Source organism: Ursus maritimus, unplaced genomic scaffold (genome assembly GCF_017311325.1).
Source record: "Ursus maritimus isolate PB19 unplaced genomic scaffold, ASM1731132v1 scaffold_23, whole genome shotgun sequence".
In the NCBI taxonomy this organism is placed as follows: Eukaryota; Metazoa; Chordata; class Mammalia; order Carnivora; family Ursidae; genus Ursus; species Ursus maritimus.
Genome location: NW_024424786.1, coordinates 30079506 through 30098022, shown reverse-complemented (window position 1 = coordinate 30098022; position 18517 = coordinate 30079506). Strand labels below are relative to the sequence as shown.

General features: G+C 42.9%; 2 protein-coding genes and 1 long non-coding RNA gene across 14 annotated transcripts in view; 1 reads left to right on the top strand and 2 right to left on the bottom strand.

The window, feature by feature from the left end:
- Positions 1-1036, bottom strand: part of ATG13 (autophagy related 13) — a 52470-nt gene extending 51434 nt beyond the window's left edge. For 4 of the 12 annotated variants that reach the window (XM_040639042.1, XM_008701020.2, XM_040639044.1 and 1 more), the window contains exons 1-2: positions 687-1036; positions 178-228 (exon numbers count right to left, since the gene is read on the bottom strand). The gene's annotated coding sequence lies outside the window, so the exon portion shown is untranslated. Of the gene's footprint in view, positions 1-177; positions 294-686 lie in introns of all 12 variants that reach the window. The other 8 variants (XM_040639043.1, XM_008701021.2, XM_008701023.2 and 5 more) reach the window with 5 other exon arrangements.
- Positions 1037-1310: 274 nt separating this feature from the next.
- HARBI1 (harbinger transposase derived 1) lies at positions 1311-9874 on the top strand. Its single transcript, XM_008701016.2, has 3 exons — positions 1311-1438; positions 2410-3228; positions 9293-9874. Exons 2-3 carry the CDS (start codon positions 2559-2561, stop codon positions 9667-9669), a joined length of 1047 nt encoding a protein of 348 aa, XP_008699238.1. The 5' UTR covers positions 1311-1438; positions 2410-2558; the 3' UTR covers positions 9670-9874.
- A 1786-nt stretch (positions 9875-11660) lies between these two features.
- LOC121104762 lies at positions 11661-18468 on the bottom strand. The gene is made up of 2 exons (XR_005837100.1): positions 16961-18468; positions 11661-12014 (listed from the first exon to the last, which is right to left on the bottom strand). It is a non-coding gene; the product is annotated as an uncharacterized LOC121104762 (long non-coding RNA).
- Between the last annotated feature and the right edge of the window lie 49 nt (positions 18469-18517).

Sequence of the window (18517 nt, the reverse complement as noted above, 5' to 3'; positions counted from 1 at the left end):
TTCTACCATCTTAGGAGATGAGTTTTAAACTAGGTATGATCCAGCTCGCTCTTTCTAAAGGGAAAATACTAAAAGTGAAATGCTACGCTCAATTGACAAGGCAAACTGAGAATTGACTTGTAAAGTGAAAACGGAGATGGGTTAGTGATGAACCCAAAAAGGTGCTTAGCCACTTACCCAGAGATTTATTAAATGAGAATGGATTGCCGGTTTCCACAGGTCGTTCCACTGCCAGTAAGAAGATAGTCGTGAACCTTGGGTCCCTTTTTTCACTAGTCAACAGTCACCCTCACCTACACGCGGAGTACATATTCGGCACTCAGCAAGTTTGTTTTTGTTTTTGTTTTTTATTGTTGTTTTTCAACAAATCTTGATTGAATGAAAACCTACCTCACTCATATTGGTACCAACCCCGGAGTAATGGTCCCACAAATTACCTCCAAAAGCCTTACGACATAACCCAAAGAGCTGAGAAAGCAGAGACGAAAGCTTTGTGGATTTCCGTTAAGACTAGGGGCCATCGAGGGCCAATGGGGCCTACACCAACCCTTCCCGAAGCAAGCTCTGGGGACTACTGCGGCTACTCGGCTTAGTCCTCACAAGGAGGTACCCGGCAGGCCGCAGATCCATTGCCTCCCACCCGGGGGCGCTGAATGATCCGGGGGTATCCCCACTAAAGTGAGTACCTGCGAAGCTGCAACACAGAGAGTGGCTCGGGGCTCTCATTACGGAGGCCGGGGCCTGGGGCCGGCCAGCCGCGCCTCCTGGCTGAGGACTCTGCGCTCCGGAGCTGCAGTGACAGCAGGGGTCGCAGACAGATACCTCACGCCTCAGGAGGCTCGTGACTCGTTGGCCCCGGGTGTTTCCTCCCAGGACTACGCGAGTTGTCGCACTCACGTTGACTCGCGCTCTTCAAGAGTGTCCTCACAGCTCAAGCGATCACTCCTGCCTTAAGCCCAGCAGCCGATCGCCTGCCGGCGCCGCCATCGTTAGTGTTTGTTTTCATCTGCTTGGATGAAGGCGGGGGGAGGAACAGGGCTATGGGGAAATACAGCTGCCTAATCTCATCCGCACTTTCGCTACAGTATGGACGCCTTATTTCATTTCTTTCCTCTTAATTCCCATAAAAGTTGATTTCCTTTCCATGTAAATCTTTCTCACCAATTTTTCCAAGTGTCTCAGAAGGAAAGAAGGGCGTAAAGACTGGGGGTCTTTGAAAGAGTGAGAAAGTTTGGGCCAAGTGTGGAATGTGCGCCGCCGAACCGCACGCCGCCGCGGAGGCGGCAGTGAGGACGCGGCGAGGGGAGGACGCTGACGCGAGGGGGCGGTGCCTATGGTGTGCGCCGTGGCGGCTAGTGCGCGGCCGCCGGTTCCAGTGGAGGGCCGACCCGGCTGGGTGGGTGGGGAGTGCTGCTGGTAACCCGGCAGCCGCGGAGAGGTGGGTGACGGACGTTGGCTGACTTTGAGTGGCCGGCGCAATCAGATTTCTAAGTATCATTTCTAAGGCACCTTTTAAAAGTGGCGGAGTCGCCTCCCGGCTCTAGCTCATCCAGCCTCTTTTGCGCCTTTCTTCCAACCTCTCTTGGCTTCCTGGCCTTCAGCCTCACGATTTGGATTTCGTGGGGAGAAGGGATAGCTTTAGACCACACGGTCTTTGTCCACCAGGCTGGGTTGCGGGCTGTTTTTTGCTCCCTTCTCTCTTACTAGACTGGTTTGAGCACCCGTCACGTCCCTCTCGTACTTATCAGATTCAGCACTTATCAGGTGGAGCCAGAAGGCTTGGGTAATGAAACCCGGAGTGACTAATCCGTGCCCTGAGTAAAGACTTCTGTCAGCCAGTTCGTGGCCTGTGTAGTTAGGAGCAGACCTCTTTTACTATATGGATAATTATGCTATCGCCTCCATTAGTTGTTTTTGTTTTTTTTTAAGATTTTATTTTTAAGTAATCTCTACAACCAACATGGGGCTGGAACTTAAAACCCGGAGATCAAGAGATCCTCCCTGTAGTGACTGAGTCAGTCAGATGCCCCTCCTCTATTACTCTTTTGCTCTTCCCCGGTTCGAATGCCAAGCATTAAGTGAGCCACCAAAATCATCTCCCATTTTCTTTTCCTTCCTTCCTTCCTTCCTTCCTTCCTTCCTTCCTTCCTTCCTTCCTTCCTTCCATTCTTTTTACAAACTCTAGAGTGGAGGGAGCTGTCTGCTACATACAAAACAGCTCCCATTATCTTTCAAACCACCGCAAGCCTATTATGCATCCATGAGTTAGTGGAGAAAAACCCAGAGTTACAGGTATTGCACCTTTTGCTCGGACAGATTAGAAGTTTGAGAAAAGGAGCTGTTGTAGCCTTTGAATCACTTTAAAGTCTTTGGTCGGTTTCTAATGCTTTTTTCTTTTAACCTTTACAGAGAGAAGATTATAAATGCCAGAGCCATTTAACTGATGGTTAGCTGCTGAATTCTGACACTTCCTTAAATACCTTCTTGCACCAACATCTTCACTGGGAGGAATTCAGGAAAAGTAGCAGAGGGAAGGAGAGATCACATTTACATGTACCATGGCTATACCAATAACAGTGCTTGACTGTGATCTCTTGCTCTATGGCCGAGGTCACCGGACATTGGACCGTTTTAAGCTGGATGATGTGACTGATGAATATTTGATGTCCATGTATGGGTTTCCTCGACAGTTCATTTATTACTTGGTGGAGCTGTTGGGGGCGAGTCTTTCTAGACCTACTCAAAGATCCAGAGCTATTAGCCCAGAGACACAGATTCTTGCAGCACTGGGCTTCTATACTTCAGGTTCCTTCCAGACTCGGATGGGAGATGCTATTGGTATCAGTCAGGCATCTATGAGTCGATGTGTTGCCAATGTCACCGAAGCACTTGTGGAAAGAGCCACACAGTTCATTCGCTTTCCAGCTGATGAAGCCTCCGTGCAGGCTCTGAAGGATGAATTCTATGGGTTGGCAGGGATGCCAGGGGTGATAGGGGTGGTTGACTGTATCCATGTGGCAATCAAGGCACCAAATGCTGAAGACCTCTCCTATGTGAACCGCAAGGGTCTGCATTCTTTAAACTGCCTGATGGTGTGTGACATCAGAGGGGCACTAATGACTGTGGAGACCAGCTGGCCAGGCAGCCTACAGGACTATGCTGTGCTGCAGCAGTCTTCCCTCAATAGTCATTTTGAAGCCGGAATGCACAAAGATAGCTGGCTGCTTGGTAAGTTTGCAGGTGCACATGCTTCATTTTGTAGCCATAGAAAAATAATGTAGCAGAGAAGAATGAAATTTGAGAATCTATAAACCTGAGTCTCTGTCCTGTTCTTTTTTCAAGGAGACCTCGGGTGAGAACTCTCTGAGCCTTAAGAAAAATTTTTTTAAAGATTTTATTTGACAGAGAGAGACACAGCGAAAGAGGGAACACAAGCAGGGGGAGTGGGAGAGGGACACGCAGGCCTCCCACTGAGCAGTGAGCCCAGTGCAGGGCTCGATCCCAGGACACTGAGTTGTTGCTTCGACATTCTGCCTTCTGAGCTGAAGGCGGACGCTTAACAATTGAGCCACCCAGGCACCCTGAGCCTTAATTTTTAAAGAAAATGAACACTTAAAAGACATTTATTAAAGTTTAAAAACAGTATTTGATCCAGAGCCTCACTTCTAAGGATTTATCTTGAGGCATATGTTCATAAATACGAACAGTGGTAATGCGAAATAAAATTACACTGCAGCATGTTTTGTAGTTGGAAACAAAAGCAACAATAACCCTACAAAAACATTCCCCTTAAATACAACTGAAATTCTTAATCAGAACAGATCTGGTTAAATATAATACATCCATACAACTGAGCCTTAATTTTTATCATGTGTAAAAAGTTAAAAATAATGCCAACAACAGTAATACCTATTGTTAGGATTAGGTAATATATATGAGAGTTCACTATAAAGTATTGTACAAATATAGGATTTTTGTCATTGGTTATTGTCACTATGATATCTATATGAAAATGATAACAGGGGCCCTGGGTGGCCCAGTTGGTTAAGCATCTGCCTTTGGCTCAGGTCATGATCCTGGGTTCCTGGGATTCAGCCCCAAGTCAAGTCGGACTCCCTACTCAGCAGGGGGATCTGCTTTTCCCTTTCCCCACCCCCACCCCCAGCTTGTGCTCTGTCTCTACCTTGCTCTCTCTCAAATAAATAAAAAGCTTAAAAAAAAAAAAAAAAGAATGCTAGCAGACAGTACCCTCACACAGTTCTTGAGGGAGCTCACTTCACAGATCTGCCCAAGTGCCATTGGGAAGCCTGACTTACTGATGTAAGTAGGACAAGAACCCATTCAAAATTGAGCAGTGAAAACCAGGGTAACTGCACAGCTGGGAGGAATATAGTTGGGTAACAGTGATAATATCCTTGAGCTTGGCAGCTTAGTTGTGTGTGTTTTATTTATTTTTTATTTTTTTATTTTTAAAGATTTTATTTATTTATTCGACAGAGATAGAGACAGCCAGCGAGAGAGGGAACACAAGCAGGGGGAGTGGGAGAGGAAGAAGCAGGCTCATAGCGGAGGAGCCTGATGTGGGGCTCGATTCCATAACGCCGGGATCACGCCCTGAGCAGAAGGCAGACGCTTAACCGCTATGCCACCCAGGCGCCCCTGTGTGTTTGTTTTAAAGCAGACTATTGTGTAAGCAACAGAACAAAGGTTATCTTCTATACGACGTATTATGTGAGAGATGAAAAGAAAAATGAAGGATTGGAAGACCTCTCTTTCAAAACCACTGATCATATCTACACTGCATGTGCTCATAACAGTATTTAACATGCAGTAGACGCTCAGGAATCATTTCTCCTTAATATTCTTTATTTCTCCCCTGTTCCAAGTGGGAGGAGACTGCTGTCACAATGATTGGTTTAGAGCTGCCCTCGTACTACGTGTGGTATCTTGGAACTCAGTGACTTTCTTGAGTTGTTGCTTTGACATTCTGCCTTCAGTGTACCCCCTTCTCTTTATCCTACTGGACCTTTTCCTTAATCCTACCTTGTGTGGGAGCTCCTGGTTGGCTCAGTCAGTTAGGCGTCTGCCTTCAGCTCGGGTCCTGATTCCAGGATCTTAAAAAAAAATCCTACCTTGTGCCTTTTTTGAACTTTCAAATTTCATTTTTTTGGAGATTTTTTTATGTATTAAAAAAAAAGATTATTTGAGAGAGAGCACGCTCAAGAGAGAGAGTGTGCACAAGCAAGAGCACAGGGAGGAGCAGAGGGAGAGGGAGAAACAGACTCCCTGCTGAGCAGGGCTGCATCCCAGGCCCCTGGGATCATGACCTGAACTGAAACCAAGAGTGGGACACTTAACTGATTGAGCCACGAAGCTCATTTTTTAGGAAATGACTCTGGTACCTGACTGTAAAGCCAGCTAATACATGGTGAGCACTTAGAACTTGTCAGGCAATGTTGTAAGCAGTTTGCATTGGATTATTTCAGTTGTTAAAAAAACTCTTGAAGAGTTAAATGCTAATATCATCAACATTTTTATGGAGGAGGAAATTAAGGCACGGAATATCTAAGTCACTTGTGGTTAACTTTTATTAATTTTTTTTAAAGATTTTTAAAAAAGATTTAATTTTTTCATTTTGAGAGAGAGAGAGAGCACAAGCAGGGGAAGAGGCATAGGGAGAAACAGACTCCCTGCTGAGCTGGGAGCGGGACGTGGGGCTCTATCCCAGGACCTGGAGATCATGGTCTGAGCTGAAGGCAGACACTTAACCATCTGAGCCACCCAGGCACCCCAAAGATTTTATTTATTTGACAGAGAGAGCAGAGTGCCCAGGTAGGCAGAGCAGCAGGGAGAGGGAGAAGCAGGCTCCCCGCTGAGCAGAGAGCTGGATGCAGGGCTCAATCCCAGGACCCTGGGATCCTGACCTGAGCCGAAGGCAGACACGTAACCGACTGAGCCACCCAGGCGCCCCTGTGGTTAACTTTTTTAAAACTAGGTCAAGTGAAGGGCAATTCCTGGGATCTAGGCCCACATCGGGCTCCCTGCTTAGCAGGGAGCCTGCTTCTCTCTCTCTCTCTCTCTCTGCCCCTCCCCTCTGCTCATGCTCTCTGTCTTTCAAATAAATAAAAACAAATAATCTTTAAAAAACAAAACAAAAAAAGTAGGTCCCATGAAGAATTGACTCTATTTGGCAAATAGTTCCTCTGTTAAGGACTTCAAGGTCATGTAGGAATTACTTATTCTTTTTTCCTTCACACCTTGGGACCCCAGATTTCAGTTGGAGATACGGCTTTAGTTTTTTGAGGTATTTACAGGACATAGTTGGAAATAAGGGAAAACTCTGACAAATTTTTTTTTTAGGTAGGCTCTACGCCATATGTGGGACTTAAACTCATGACAAGATCAAGAGTCACATGCTCTACTGACTGAGCCTGGCAGGCACCCCAACTCTGACAAATTTGTATATACTTTGCTGATTCCCCTCTTTACAGGAAGAGTGGAAGGGGGAGAGATGGATATGGTAACAACATTTAACAAATGTTTATTAAGGCCGTTTCAGTATCAGATTACATGCTAGGCACTAGGGATGGGAAAAGTATGCACGTGTGGAAATTGATTCCCTTAGTACTACTAGCAGTTCTATCATATACCCCTTGCAAAGCCTCCATGATCTCTAACAGGAAAACTAGTTTGAAGACCCCTGAGCTAGTATAGTGTTTCACACATTTTCTAGATCAAGAGAGTCATCTGGGGAATTTATTAAAAATCTACATCACTGGGCCCCACTTCAAACTTTGGGAATGAGAATCTTCAAGGGAAGAATCTAGACATCCATTTTTAACAGTTGCCTCAAGTGATTTCGTACAAACAGATAAGTTTGGAAAACACTGGTATCTAAAGGATGTGTTGGATAATGGGATAATAATTTAGGGGAAGATTGGCAGGATTATGAGGATGACAAGATGTTAAAAAAGAGAAGATGGTTGGTCGTATCTTAACACCGTCAGATTTGTGGAATAGTTCTAAATTTACCAAATGTAAAATTGACTGTGATTCCCTTTGTTTTTTGTTTGTTTCTGTTTTTTGTTTTGTTTTTAGTATGAAATCATTTTTATAAAATTTAAAACCAAGAAGAACAATATTATATTGCTTAGATACAATATAAACAAATGCAGAGGTATAACAAACATTAAATTCAGTATAGTGTTTCCATCAAAGGAGGGATATATGGGAGCCTCTGAATCTTTTTAGCATATTTTTACCATAGGTGTCGTCCTTTCATGTCCTCATTCTCATCTGTCCCTTCAGAATTGCATTACTTTATTCCTCTTCTCTAAACCTACCTGCTCCTACAAAGCATTCAGCCTGAGTTCTTATTTCTTCAACTCTTGGCCTAGTCTTGTTAAGCAGCTTTGGGTAAGATCTGCCAGAATGTCTTGTGGATGACTGATCATGTAAGCAATTGTAATCTGTTTAGCAATTCTGATCCTAATCCCCTCCTGAGTGTCTGTTTTCCAGTGGTGCTTGGATTATAACCAGTTAATGACCCTGGGGCATGTTATAAAAGGTCTGCATTAACTAGCTTATCCTTTATGTCTCCCCATTTAAGGCTCATACTGTTTCTTAGAGAAATGTTTAACGAATACCATTTAGTATCTCTGTGCTTTGGCATTCATCGTAAATGTTTATCTTACTCTCTTACAGCATTACGCCATTGTTTTTGTGACTCTGAGTCTTACATGAGCATTTAGTGACTAGCTCCTTCTCCTTCCTTTGCCTGGTATATCACAGGACGGCTGACCGTTATTTTGATCTTCTCATTCATGAAATGACTTCGGTAATATCTTACCTGGCAGGGTTGGGACTGGATAATAAGAAATAATACTTTTGAAGTGCCTAGCACAGTGCCTGCTACATAGTAGGTATTCAATGAGTCACAGATACTATTTTCGTTATTATTTGCAGCATCAGTTTCTTAAATTCCGTATTTAGTAGGTGTGAATTCAACTAAAATAGTTTGTACTTGGGGGAAAAAGTCAACTAAATGTAAAATTTGAAGATATTATGAGGCTTCTTAAATATTTAACACTATTCTGGTACATACAATTAATACAATGTTATATGTCAATTACGTACAAGTAAAAACATTAAAAAATTTTTTTTAATAAAGTTAATCCAGTTCTTAAAAATGTAAACTCCTGAAAGAAAGGAGTCCTGTATGTTTTGTAACAGTGCCTAAACTCTCTGAACAGTCCATAACTATTTACCAAAACTGATAGTGGATCAGGAACACAGCTATTATGAAAGTCGGTACTCCCAGAGCCTATTTGTCTCTGATTTCTAAGGGGTTGTGCCTCTGGGTGAGACATTTCATCTGCCAGCTGTAGTGAGTCAGGACAATGAAGCATCATAGAAACATTGTACTGTTGTAACAGGACATTGCATCCCAGTCTTGTGTTTTATTTTGTTCTTAACACTGCCCGAGATCATTCGACAAGGACGTCACCTTAGGAAAATGCCTTGTGTATATTATTTTAATTGACTTATTTGATTTCCTAATCACTATTACTATTTGTATCATTATATTTATGTTCTCTTTGTTAATGTGAAATTCTGCCAGTTCCTCTGTTACAAAGGCATGGTTCTAATGAATGTAATATCTAGGAACACCTGAGTTCTGATCTCTGCCACAGGTGTTGGGACTTTATCTTACTTAGCGCTGGGAGAATGAATGATTGTTTTCAATGAAATACTCTGAAATCCCTAGGTAGTGCTTTCAGACTTGACACTTAAATGGTAAAGTTAGAAATTTTCCTCACAAGTATTTTGAGCTCTCCTGGCAGAATTATTTTTTCTCTCTTGCACTTTTTCTCTTTGGAGATGTTGAAGATTGACTTGCTATATGATAGCTTTTACTAACCTTTTATTAAAGAACACTATCTCTGATTCAGAAAATCCAGGAATTTTATTTCCTTCAGTGCCTTTACCTCCTTCCCACATTTTCAGGCTTGGCTTTTTTTTTTTTTTTCTTCCTTTTTCTTTTTTAAGCTATCAGCCTTTTCCTCTGTTGGTTTTAACAAGGATATTTCTAGCCAAGACCTATGTCTTCCTGCTTGTGATCCTGGCATGCCTTCTTTTTACCACAACATTTCCCTCTTGGTTTTTCTGGGGTTCAGTGGCTCCAGAGTCTGTTGCATTTTCTTATCCATTCTCTGTTATATGTTCCTGGATTTTCCTTTCTGTTTGTATTCCAATTAGAATGATTTATGATTTCTTTGGACCTTCCCCACAGGTGACAGTTCCTTCTTTCTACGTACTTGGCTCATGACCCCCCTTCACATTCCTGAAACTCCCGCCGAATATCGCTATAATATGGCCCATTCTGCAACTCACAGTGTGATTGAGAAGACTTTCCGAACCCTCTGCTCCCGATTCCGCTGCCTGGATGGATCCAAGGGAGCACTGCAGTACTCACCAGAGAAGTCCAGCCACATTATCTTAGCTTGTTGTGTCCTCCACAACATCTCCCTGGAGCATGGGATGGATGTTTGGTCCTCTCCAATGACAGGACCCATGGAACAGCCCCCTGAAGAGTATGAGCACATGGAGTCCTTGGACCTAGAGGCTGACCGAATCCGCCAGGAGCTGATGCTCACTCATTTTAGCTAATGTGAAAGGTGTGGCGGGGAGGGAAACTTTCCAGAAGGAGTTGCGACAAACTTTCCCCTCGCCACCCCCTACAGAGTTCCATCATCTAGCATGACTGAGTATGTGGACATTTGTCACAAACTGACATTTAATCTGTGTGTTTTAGAAGGGTGTGTCTATGCCAAAATATCTTGATTCATTTGCAAATATATTAGCTAAACCAAAACCAAGCCAATAGTTCCCTGCTATCCACTGAACTCCAGGTTGAGCACCACTCATTTGAAAACCCACTAGTAGCAGACATTTATGATTGTGCCTGCAAAATCAAAGCAAAGGGGGAAATGGCACTCAGCCAGAATGTTTTTTATTTAATTATCTAGAGATTTCAAATGAAAACAATATTTGTCCTGAATTATTGGATAGGATTTTAGCTTTTCTACTTTGCTGTATATATAGGCATCATCTGAGGCAAGTGTAAAGAGCAAATTTGTTAGGGAATGGTCTTCTGACAAAAGTAAGTGGCTACTAATCTGAGTTTGCAGCTTTGTGTTTTTAAGAGGATGTTAGGGACAGCCTGAAGCCTCCATCTGTAGTCTTTCTGCAGTAGGTGGACTGTGACTTGGACCTGGTTTCTAGGGAGAACATCTGGACTCCAATCTCCTCTTTCCAACTTAGAGTAGGAGTTAGAGGCTAAATGGGTTTAAGAACCCAATCAGCTTAAAGAAGACAAGTCAAAAAAGATAAAATAGCAAGCTTACACTTTACAGATCTAAAGACCCTGATAGATTGATGGACAGCGGAGATTCACCCAGGTTTTGACAGCTCACATCTAAATAGATCGCATTTCTTATGCTCATGATGTTAGAATGTCTGTTTGGCCATTCTGCTTTGAAATTCCTTGAATATAAGGAAGATTTAGGGAATAGAGAAGGCATTGTGAAGTGGTGAAAAAGGAGGTAAAAAGAACTTAATTTCTTGGTGTGAAATGAATTTTGGTGTTAGACTTACTTGGATATCTTGTGTGCAAAATGATGGACAGAATTTCCCAGGAAATAAATAGTCCCCTACCAAGTCTTATTCTAAAATTATACTGATATAAAAATAACCTGATTGGAATAATGAAAGTGTGAATTAGGTTCACACTTTGGTGCCTTTGCTGGGACAAAAAAGAGACTTTCCTGAGGATTGTCTTGTTCCCAGTTTCTCATCAACTCACCATGTGATACTTCAGAATTGTCCTCTTGGATCATTTCCTACCTGCCTTTGGCAGTGTTAATCTGGTGATTTTCAAAGTAAAGAAATGAACAGCTGATGACAGAAGAAATTTGGAAATAAATTGAAGGTGACTCATCTCCGTGATTAAAAACAATTATGGATTATTATCTGCTGTTTATTTCTACTCCAAATGCTATTTCCCGTCATCATCCTACTCTATAAAGAGTGGGTCCATTTGGCAGGAGGTTGAGCTTCGTACGTACAATGACATCACGGAGATGAGACTGGACCATGAAGAGGTGCCTGTGAACGTTAGTTCTACTTACTGTGCAGCACAGGTGCCGTTACATATTTTTCCTTTGTAAAATCCAACCTGTGACCAAGCTTGCTTTGTCTCCCTCATGAGGCAATATTTTAACTCTCACAGTCTTTTCAGGTTTCCTGAAATGGGTATTTTTCCCTACAGAGTTTTGGTTCTATTGTGCATATCGCATGAGGAAAGGGTGACTGGCATCCGGGTTATCATAAGTGGCAAGGTGGAGTGTGAACTTCAAAAATGCCTGGCATTTTAGCCTGAAAAAACCTACCCTAAAGGAATAATTGGGGTTTTTCACAACCTAACTCACTGGCTGGTAACATGAAGCCTGAGTGGGAGGGACAGTCTTGGAGAGATTTCAAAAGCAATTTCAAGTCTATTACTTGCACATCAAAGATAATTTCTAAGTGCTGAACCGACTGAATATTGGCTGGCAGTGTTTTTCCCTGGGAGCATTTTATTTCCTAATAATTCCACAGAATAACTGTTCAAATCTGTTTCTTTAATCTCCATTCAATGTGAATTTTTACAGGCAAGGATTTTTTCAGTCCTTAGTTACAATTTCCCCAAAATGATCTAGGGGTGGGATCAGGGTCTGTACTTCCAAATTGCCAAAGGTTTGCTCCTAGGGGCTTTTTATAAGTGCTTGCGAAGTCTTCTCTTGAGGTCCTTGTTGTGGATTTTTAGTATCTCCCTGGTATAGTTTTGGGAAAGCGTCAAGGATTATGTCTGTCTTATGTAAGCTTCATCTTCCAGAGATGATGCCATCTGGTCAGCATAGGAGTTTTCCAGATTTGCCCTTGGATGTTTCAAGACAGCAAAGTCCCAAAATATACTAAGAGAGAAACCACAATATTGGGTCATCACTGGTTTACCAATTTCAAATTATACAACATAGAGATCTCAAACACATTCTTAGTTTAAAATGAACTGACCAGAGATGGAGCTCCTTTCCTGACCCTTGGACTGTAAAGGATATATAGCAAATTAATCTAAGTTTAGACTAATGGGGGTCTAATATAGTGAAGACATATGAGAGGTGGTGGGGAGAGGAGTAAAATAGAAGCTAGACAGATAACAGATGTACTGTGATTGTATCCTGACCTGAAATCATAAATTGAAAACAACTCAAGGACTGAACTTAGCAGTTGCTGTCCCTGGCAATGGAGGGGAAGTTAGGAGGAGGACAAGAAAATAAGAAATCAAGGAAACTTAACCATTGTGCATGCAATGTCCTCAGACCTGTATTGCTCTCTAGGTCTAGCCCAGATTTTACAAAATGGTGAGAAGAAGAGATAACAAAAGTAGAGTTCGTTGACTCTAAGAATGGCAATGCAGGAAAGAAGGGAAAGTACTAGCTGAATGCCGGGAACACTTCAACTTCAGTTCCCTAACACATCAAATTCACAGGCTTTTTTTTTTTTTTTTAATGACTACACTCTAAACCCCCTTTGTGATAATCAAATAGGAGTGATGAGACCTCTGGATACTGAAAGGAGCAAGGAAATTAGACCTTGAAATCATGTTAGTACATTAAACAACAACAACAAAAGCCCATTTAAAAGGAATCTCCATGTTTCCAACAAAACATTAAGGATCTATCATTCTGTTGATACTTTAACCATGAAAGGGATGATTTCTTTGTCATTCTAGAGTCTTGACATGTTCATACATTTCAATCCACTGATAAATTGCATCACTGAATATTTATCCTGTATAATTCCAAAGAAGGAAGCACCTCCTATAATTCTGTGAATGATTACCTGATGTTCTGGGATCTCTCCCCTTCCCTGTGCTGCTTCTTCAAGATTTTATTTATTTATTTGACAGAGAGAGAGAGAGAGAGAGAGAGTGAGATAGGGAACACAAGCTGGGGGACTGGGAGCAGGAGAAGCAGGCTTCCCGCCAAGTGGGGAGCCTGATACGGGGCTCGATCCCAGGACCCTGGGATCATGACCTGAGCCGAAGGCAGACGTTTAACTACTGAGCCACTCAGGTGCTCTGTTACCTGTGCTGCTTCTATATCATTACCCTGCTTCAACTTTATCATCCAGCGCAAAGTGTGCACATTAACCCACAGTGCCATGAGACCAGGCTACAAAAGAACAGAACAGAATTGCAACAGCAAAATCTACAATTGGCTCATCATTTTGGCTGCTCAAGGCCCAATTCCTGTTCCTGGAATTCCTAATAAGATGACTCACGATACTGCTACAGAGTTCTTTCATCCTAGGTTCAGGTCCAATTTTACCATGCAGAGTGTAGTAGATGTTTCTTAGAGCCCAGAGAGCCAATATAAGGAAAAATTCCCCTTCTGTCCTTTTCCCTCCCTTCACCCTTCATCCCAGACAATTCCCCCATGTCTACATGTCCCAATCCTCTTTACCTGGCTTAGTCTTCGCAAGTTCCTTCCATGTGATTGGCAGTGGCTAGGTCCATTCTCAGGGGGACCAACTGTCCTAGTTTACCCAGAGCTATTGCAGTGTTAGCACTGAGAGTTCTTTATCCTGGGAGACCCCTAGTCCTCAGCAAACTGGTACAGATGGTCACCCTACTTCAGGAGAAGCATCATCCTTCCTTCAAGGGGGTGGCTCCCCCAGGAGAATCCAATCAGAATATAATAATCAGTCATCCACATAAGAATGAATTATTGAGGGGCACCTGGGTGGCTCAGTTGGCTAAGCATCTGCCTTGGGCTCAGGTCATGATCCCGGGGTCCTGAGATTGAGCCCACACTGGGCTCAATTTTTAGATGTTTCAAGACAGCAAAGTCCCAGGATATATTAAGAGAAAACCATAATATTGGGTCATCACTGGTTTACCAATTTCCAAATTATACAAAATAGAGACCTCATACATATTCTTAGTTTCTTAGCTTCTCCCTCTCCCCCTTGCTTGTGCTCTCTCTCTCTCTCACTCTCTCTCTCAAATAAACAAATAAAAAATCTTTAAAAACATAATGAATTATTAAATTGTAACATAAATATGTAAACATTAGTGATATATCCCAGTATGATCTTTACTCTGCCCACCTGGTTTCTTTTTTTAAGTCTTCCTCCAGGGTGAGGAGATTCCTGTAGGTTTGAGGATTTTAATTCCTGATCTCTTGTGATCCACTCTTCTGTCCAAACTGACTCCCATAAGAGCAAGCAGTAGTTTACTGTCACACTGAAGCTTAAATCCACACTTGGAAAGCAACAATTCTGTAGAGAAATCTATCTATAGAGATGCAACTCTGCCTGTACAATAAGCCATATTTTCCTTGGTTTCACAGAGCAGTTTAGCCTCAGCTTCTCAAATATCTCCTTTTTCAGGTGATGATTTTAGATTTTTCTTAAAGGATTTTATCCATTTATTTGATACAGCGAGCATAAGCAGAAGGAACGGCAGAGGGAGAGGGTGAAGCAGGCTCCCTGCTCATCAGGGAGCCCAATGAGGGGCTCGATCCTAGAACCCTGGGACCATGACCCAAGCCAAAGGCAGGCACTTAACCAACTGAGCCACCCAGGTGCCCCTGATTTTAGATTTATATTTGCATAAACTTCGGGTGTTTTTCCCAAAATAAAACTCTCCAATTTTTGAAAGACTGAAAATTTCTTGTAGCCTTGAAATTAGTTTTTTTAGTTTTTCTCACTGAAATCAAGCTTTCAAAATAATGTTATTATTGGGGTCAAGTTTGAATGAGGGCTGTAGCTTTAGCTGCTTATGCCCCACAAGCCTTTCTAAGAAGGAAGCTTCTTTAAAACATGTATTCTGGGAATAGAAACTCAGCCCTGGATGACAGCAAAGGAAAGTCTATTTGCTGCTCCTCATCTGGCTTCAGGAATGTGGCAGAGACTGCTTATTTAGTTGGCGCTTTGTATTCTTTGGCCCCTGACTTTTAGAACTGCCCAGGATAAAGACTAATTCCCAGTTAGGTGTGGCTATGTGACTAAATTCTGGCCAGTGGAATATAAGTGGGAATGTCCTGTGCTATTTTCAAGATATGTCCTTATGGCGGGAGACATGCCTTTCTCCTTTCAGCTTCCTGCTGGTTGGAATGTAGACATGGTGGCTAGAGCTTGAACAGCTGTCTTGGACCTGAGATGAAAGCCACTTATTGAAGATGGCAGAGCAACAAGATGGAAGCCTGATCCCTGACTTCAAATGGCCACACCTTACCCTAGGCTGTGCATCTCTGGATTTCTTTTATATGACAGAGAAATAAATCTGTACCTTGCTTCCTTACTCTTTTTATGTGCAATAGCTCCTAATCATCAATAAAAAGGTTACAACTGCCTCTTTCCAAAAGCAGCAATACCTATTACACAGAAAATGTTTGGAAGCAACATGCATATCCAATAATGGGAAGCAAGGTCAGTATATCCTCTCAATGGAATATTGTGCAATTGATAAAAATAACAACTATTAAAGATTTAATAGGGAAATGATAAATGCAAAACAATAACACTGTTGTATCTCTGCTTAAACTTTAAAACATTATGTAGGATATTTCCAAGGACTGCATGGGAACATGAACAAATTAAAACTTTGTGATTTGGAAGCAGAGTATTAAATTCTTTCTTTTTTTAAGACTTCCGTAAATATTGCTATAGCGCTTACTCATTTTTAAGTCCCTTAAAACATTAGTAGATGACAAAAGCAGTGTTTTGTCCTCATATTATGGATGCTGGTTTTATCCTGTATTATATATATGAATTGTCCCTTAAATATTGTTATGGACTTAAAGGAGGAGATTTTTAAAAAATTATAATAAATTGTAAATAAAGCTAATGTTGTAAGGATGTGGTCTTTTTATTTTTTAAGATTTTATTTATTTATTTGACAGAGAGAGAGAGCGTGAGCACAAGCAGGGGGAGCTGCAGAGGGAGAGGGAGAAGCAGGCTCCCAGCTGAGAGCTGAGCTGGGAGCCTGAGGCAGGAGGGAGGGCCTCTATCCCAGGACCCTGAGATCAGGACCTGAGCCAAAGGCAGGTGCTTAACAGATTGAGCCACCCAGGGTGCCCCAAGGATGTGGTCTTTCAGTTTGATTGGATTACATGCTCTTTAACGGCTGGGACTATCTTACTTCTTTTTTATACTTCCACTGTTCAAGTCTCCTCCCTCCTTAGGAGGGGAATAGGGTAGACCCTATTATCACCACACCTGGTAATCCGTATTTGGAGTGATCTATGTGATTTATTGAACTGACCTAGGATGTAAGGATTAATCCACATTTGTGCTGAGCATATTAGTCTGTCTACTAAGAGACTTCAGAAAGAGCTATTGCTGTGAGGATGAAAATGTCATCTTTGTCAGGTTCTGACCCAAGGAGAATTTTGATCATTATGTAAGCACACCTGTGGTCCCAGTCCTTTGGAATAAAATTAAAAAGCATGTGTGTATTTTTTTTTCTTTTCCTGCCTTAAGTTCAGCCTACAAAACCCTGAATTTTCCCAGCTTCTCTTTGCTATGCTTTATGGGAGCTAAAGTGGAGCTTTAACAGCTATTACTCACTTTGTTTCTCAGTCTGGATTTTCTCTCATTGTCTCTGTCATATATATGTATATTTATATGTGTATGTCATATATATGTATATGTATATATATTTATTTTCCTCACTGTCCGTGAGGAAACTAAGAGTCACACTTGCTCAGTTGGGATAGTGTTAGGAGTCCATACCGTAGTCGCGGAATTGCCAAGTGTTATTGTGCAATGAGTTGATCTTCAACACCCAAGAAAAACTCCAGTGCTCTCAACAACTTAGCTGGCAACCAACACAGAAAATGGCAGAAGCACCTACTTTACTCCACGGCTTATGATCTGGGTTTGTTTATTCATGCCTTGGACAGGAGTCGGACCTAGAGTTGGAGCTGAGCTGTTTTTCCGCGCTCGACTGCACTTCCTTGAACGATTGCTCGGGCGCTCTTCCTATGATGTCTGGGGCGTTCGTGTATTCGGTGATCTTTTGCGCCGTCTTCTTGCTTGATGTCTCCTGAGCGGCGGCGGCGCCGGGTCGAAGGCTGACTTATCCGCGAGGCCCCTCGCTCAGGCTGCTTTCTCCCGCTGGTCGGTAGAGCGGACCCCTTGCTTCCTTCCTGCCTCTTCCTGTCGGTGGCTGAGTCCCCCGCTGGGCTGCAGACGGAGCCCCCGCCCGCCTTGCAGGTAGGCCCGGGAGGAGCCTGGGAGGCCCGGCCCGGCATCCTTCCGCCGGCGGGTTGAGAAGACCTTGGCGCCGGCGGGTGGGCGGGCGGCTCGGCCGCAGAGACACGGCCGGAGGAGGAGCTACCCGGCTGCGTTCGGGGGCGCGGTCGAAGAGGCGGCGGGGAACTGAGGGAGAGGCCGGAAGGAGGGAGAGATGCTCGGGCTGCCTGCGCGGTTCGGTAGGGAGGGGATGTTGGGTCTAGAGCGGGTGTTGGCACCCCTAGTGTGGGGGGAATATCGCTTTCCAGGAACGGATAGAGCATTGCGCGTTTTGACCCTCCGTTTCTCCTCCCACTTCCCCACCCGCAAGGCTCTGGGTGTCATGACTCAATTACGCTGGGGACCCCCTCTGAGTCCGGCCTTTGAAGGGACCTTTGAATAGGTGGAGGCAAGTGGAACATGGCCCCCTGGCTACTCTGAGCGAAGTGTCATGTTCTTGCTTTTTGAGGGTAGGGAAAGTGAGACTGAGTTCTGGTACTTGAGTTTTCCCCCATGTCCCCAACAGATCTTTAAATGCACCTTAAGTCGGGGTTTTGGGTTTGTGTGTGTGTGTGTGTGTGTGTGTGTGTGTGTGTGTGTTTGCCATTTACAAGTTCTTTTTTTATTTCTCTTTCTATTTACTTGTCACTTTATGCGCACAGTGACTTGTCGTTTGTGTTCCCTCCTACCTGGGAATACAGATTTTGTCACTGGTACTTCATAAGTAAAGAGACCATGCTGGTTTTGCTTGTCAAAGTCTGTATCATTTTCGTGAGAATAGCAATGACAATTCTGTTTCTTGATAGAAAATTTCTTTTGCTGTCCAGTTTGCTTTCTGGTTGATACTTATTTCTTCTCCTTCCCCTCAGCTTGTTCTCAGTGGAAATCTTCCAACTATGGTGTTTAAGTGGTTAATGTCCAACGGAGGATGGTCAAGATTTTGAAATCAGATATTTGTCTTGAGAATTTGCTTTCTAGGAAGAATCCAGAGGAAACCCAAGGAGTCCCTTTGGAACATTTTTATTATATTTGATTAGTGGTTTAGTTATGAATATACTTAACAGGTTGTGTGTAAGAATAATTCAAATATTGAGATATTTAAATAGAAAGTTAAAATTCCAGCAACTCTGTTGTGTTTTCCTTTTCTCTCCCAACTTGGAAACTTTGGGGACTAAGT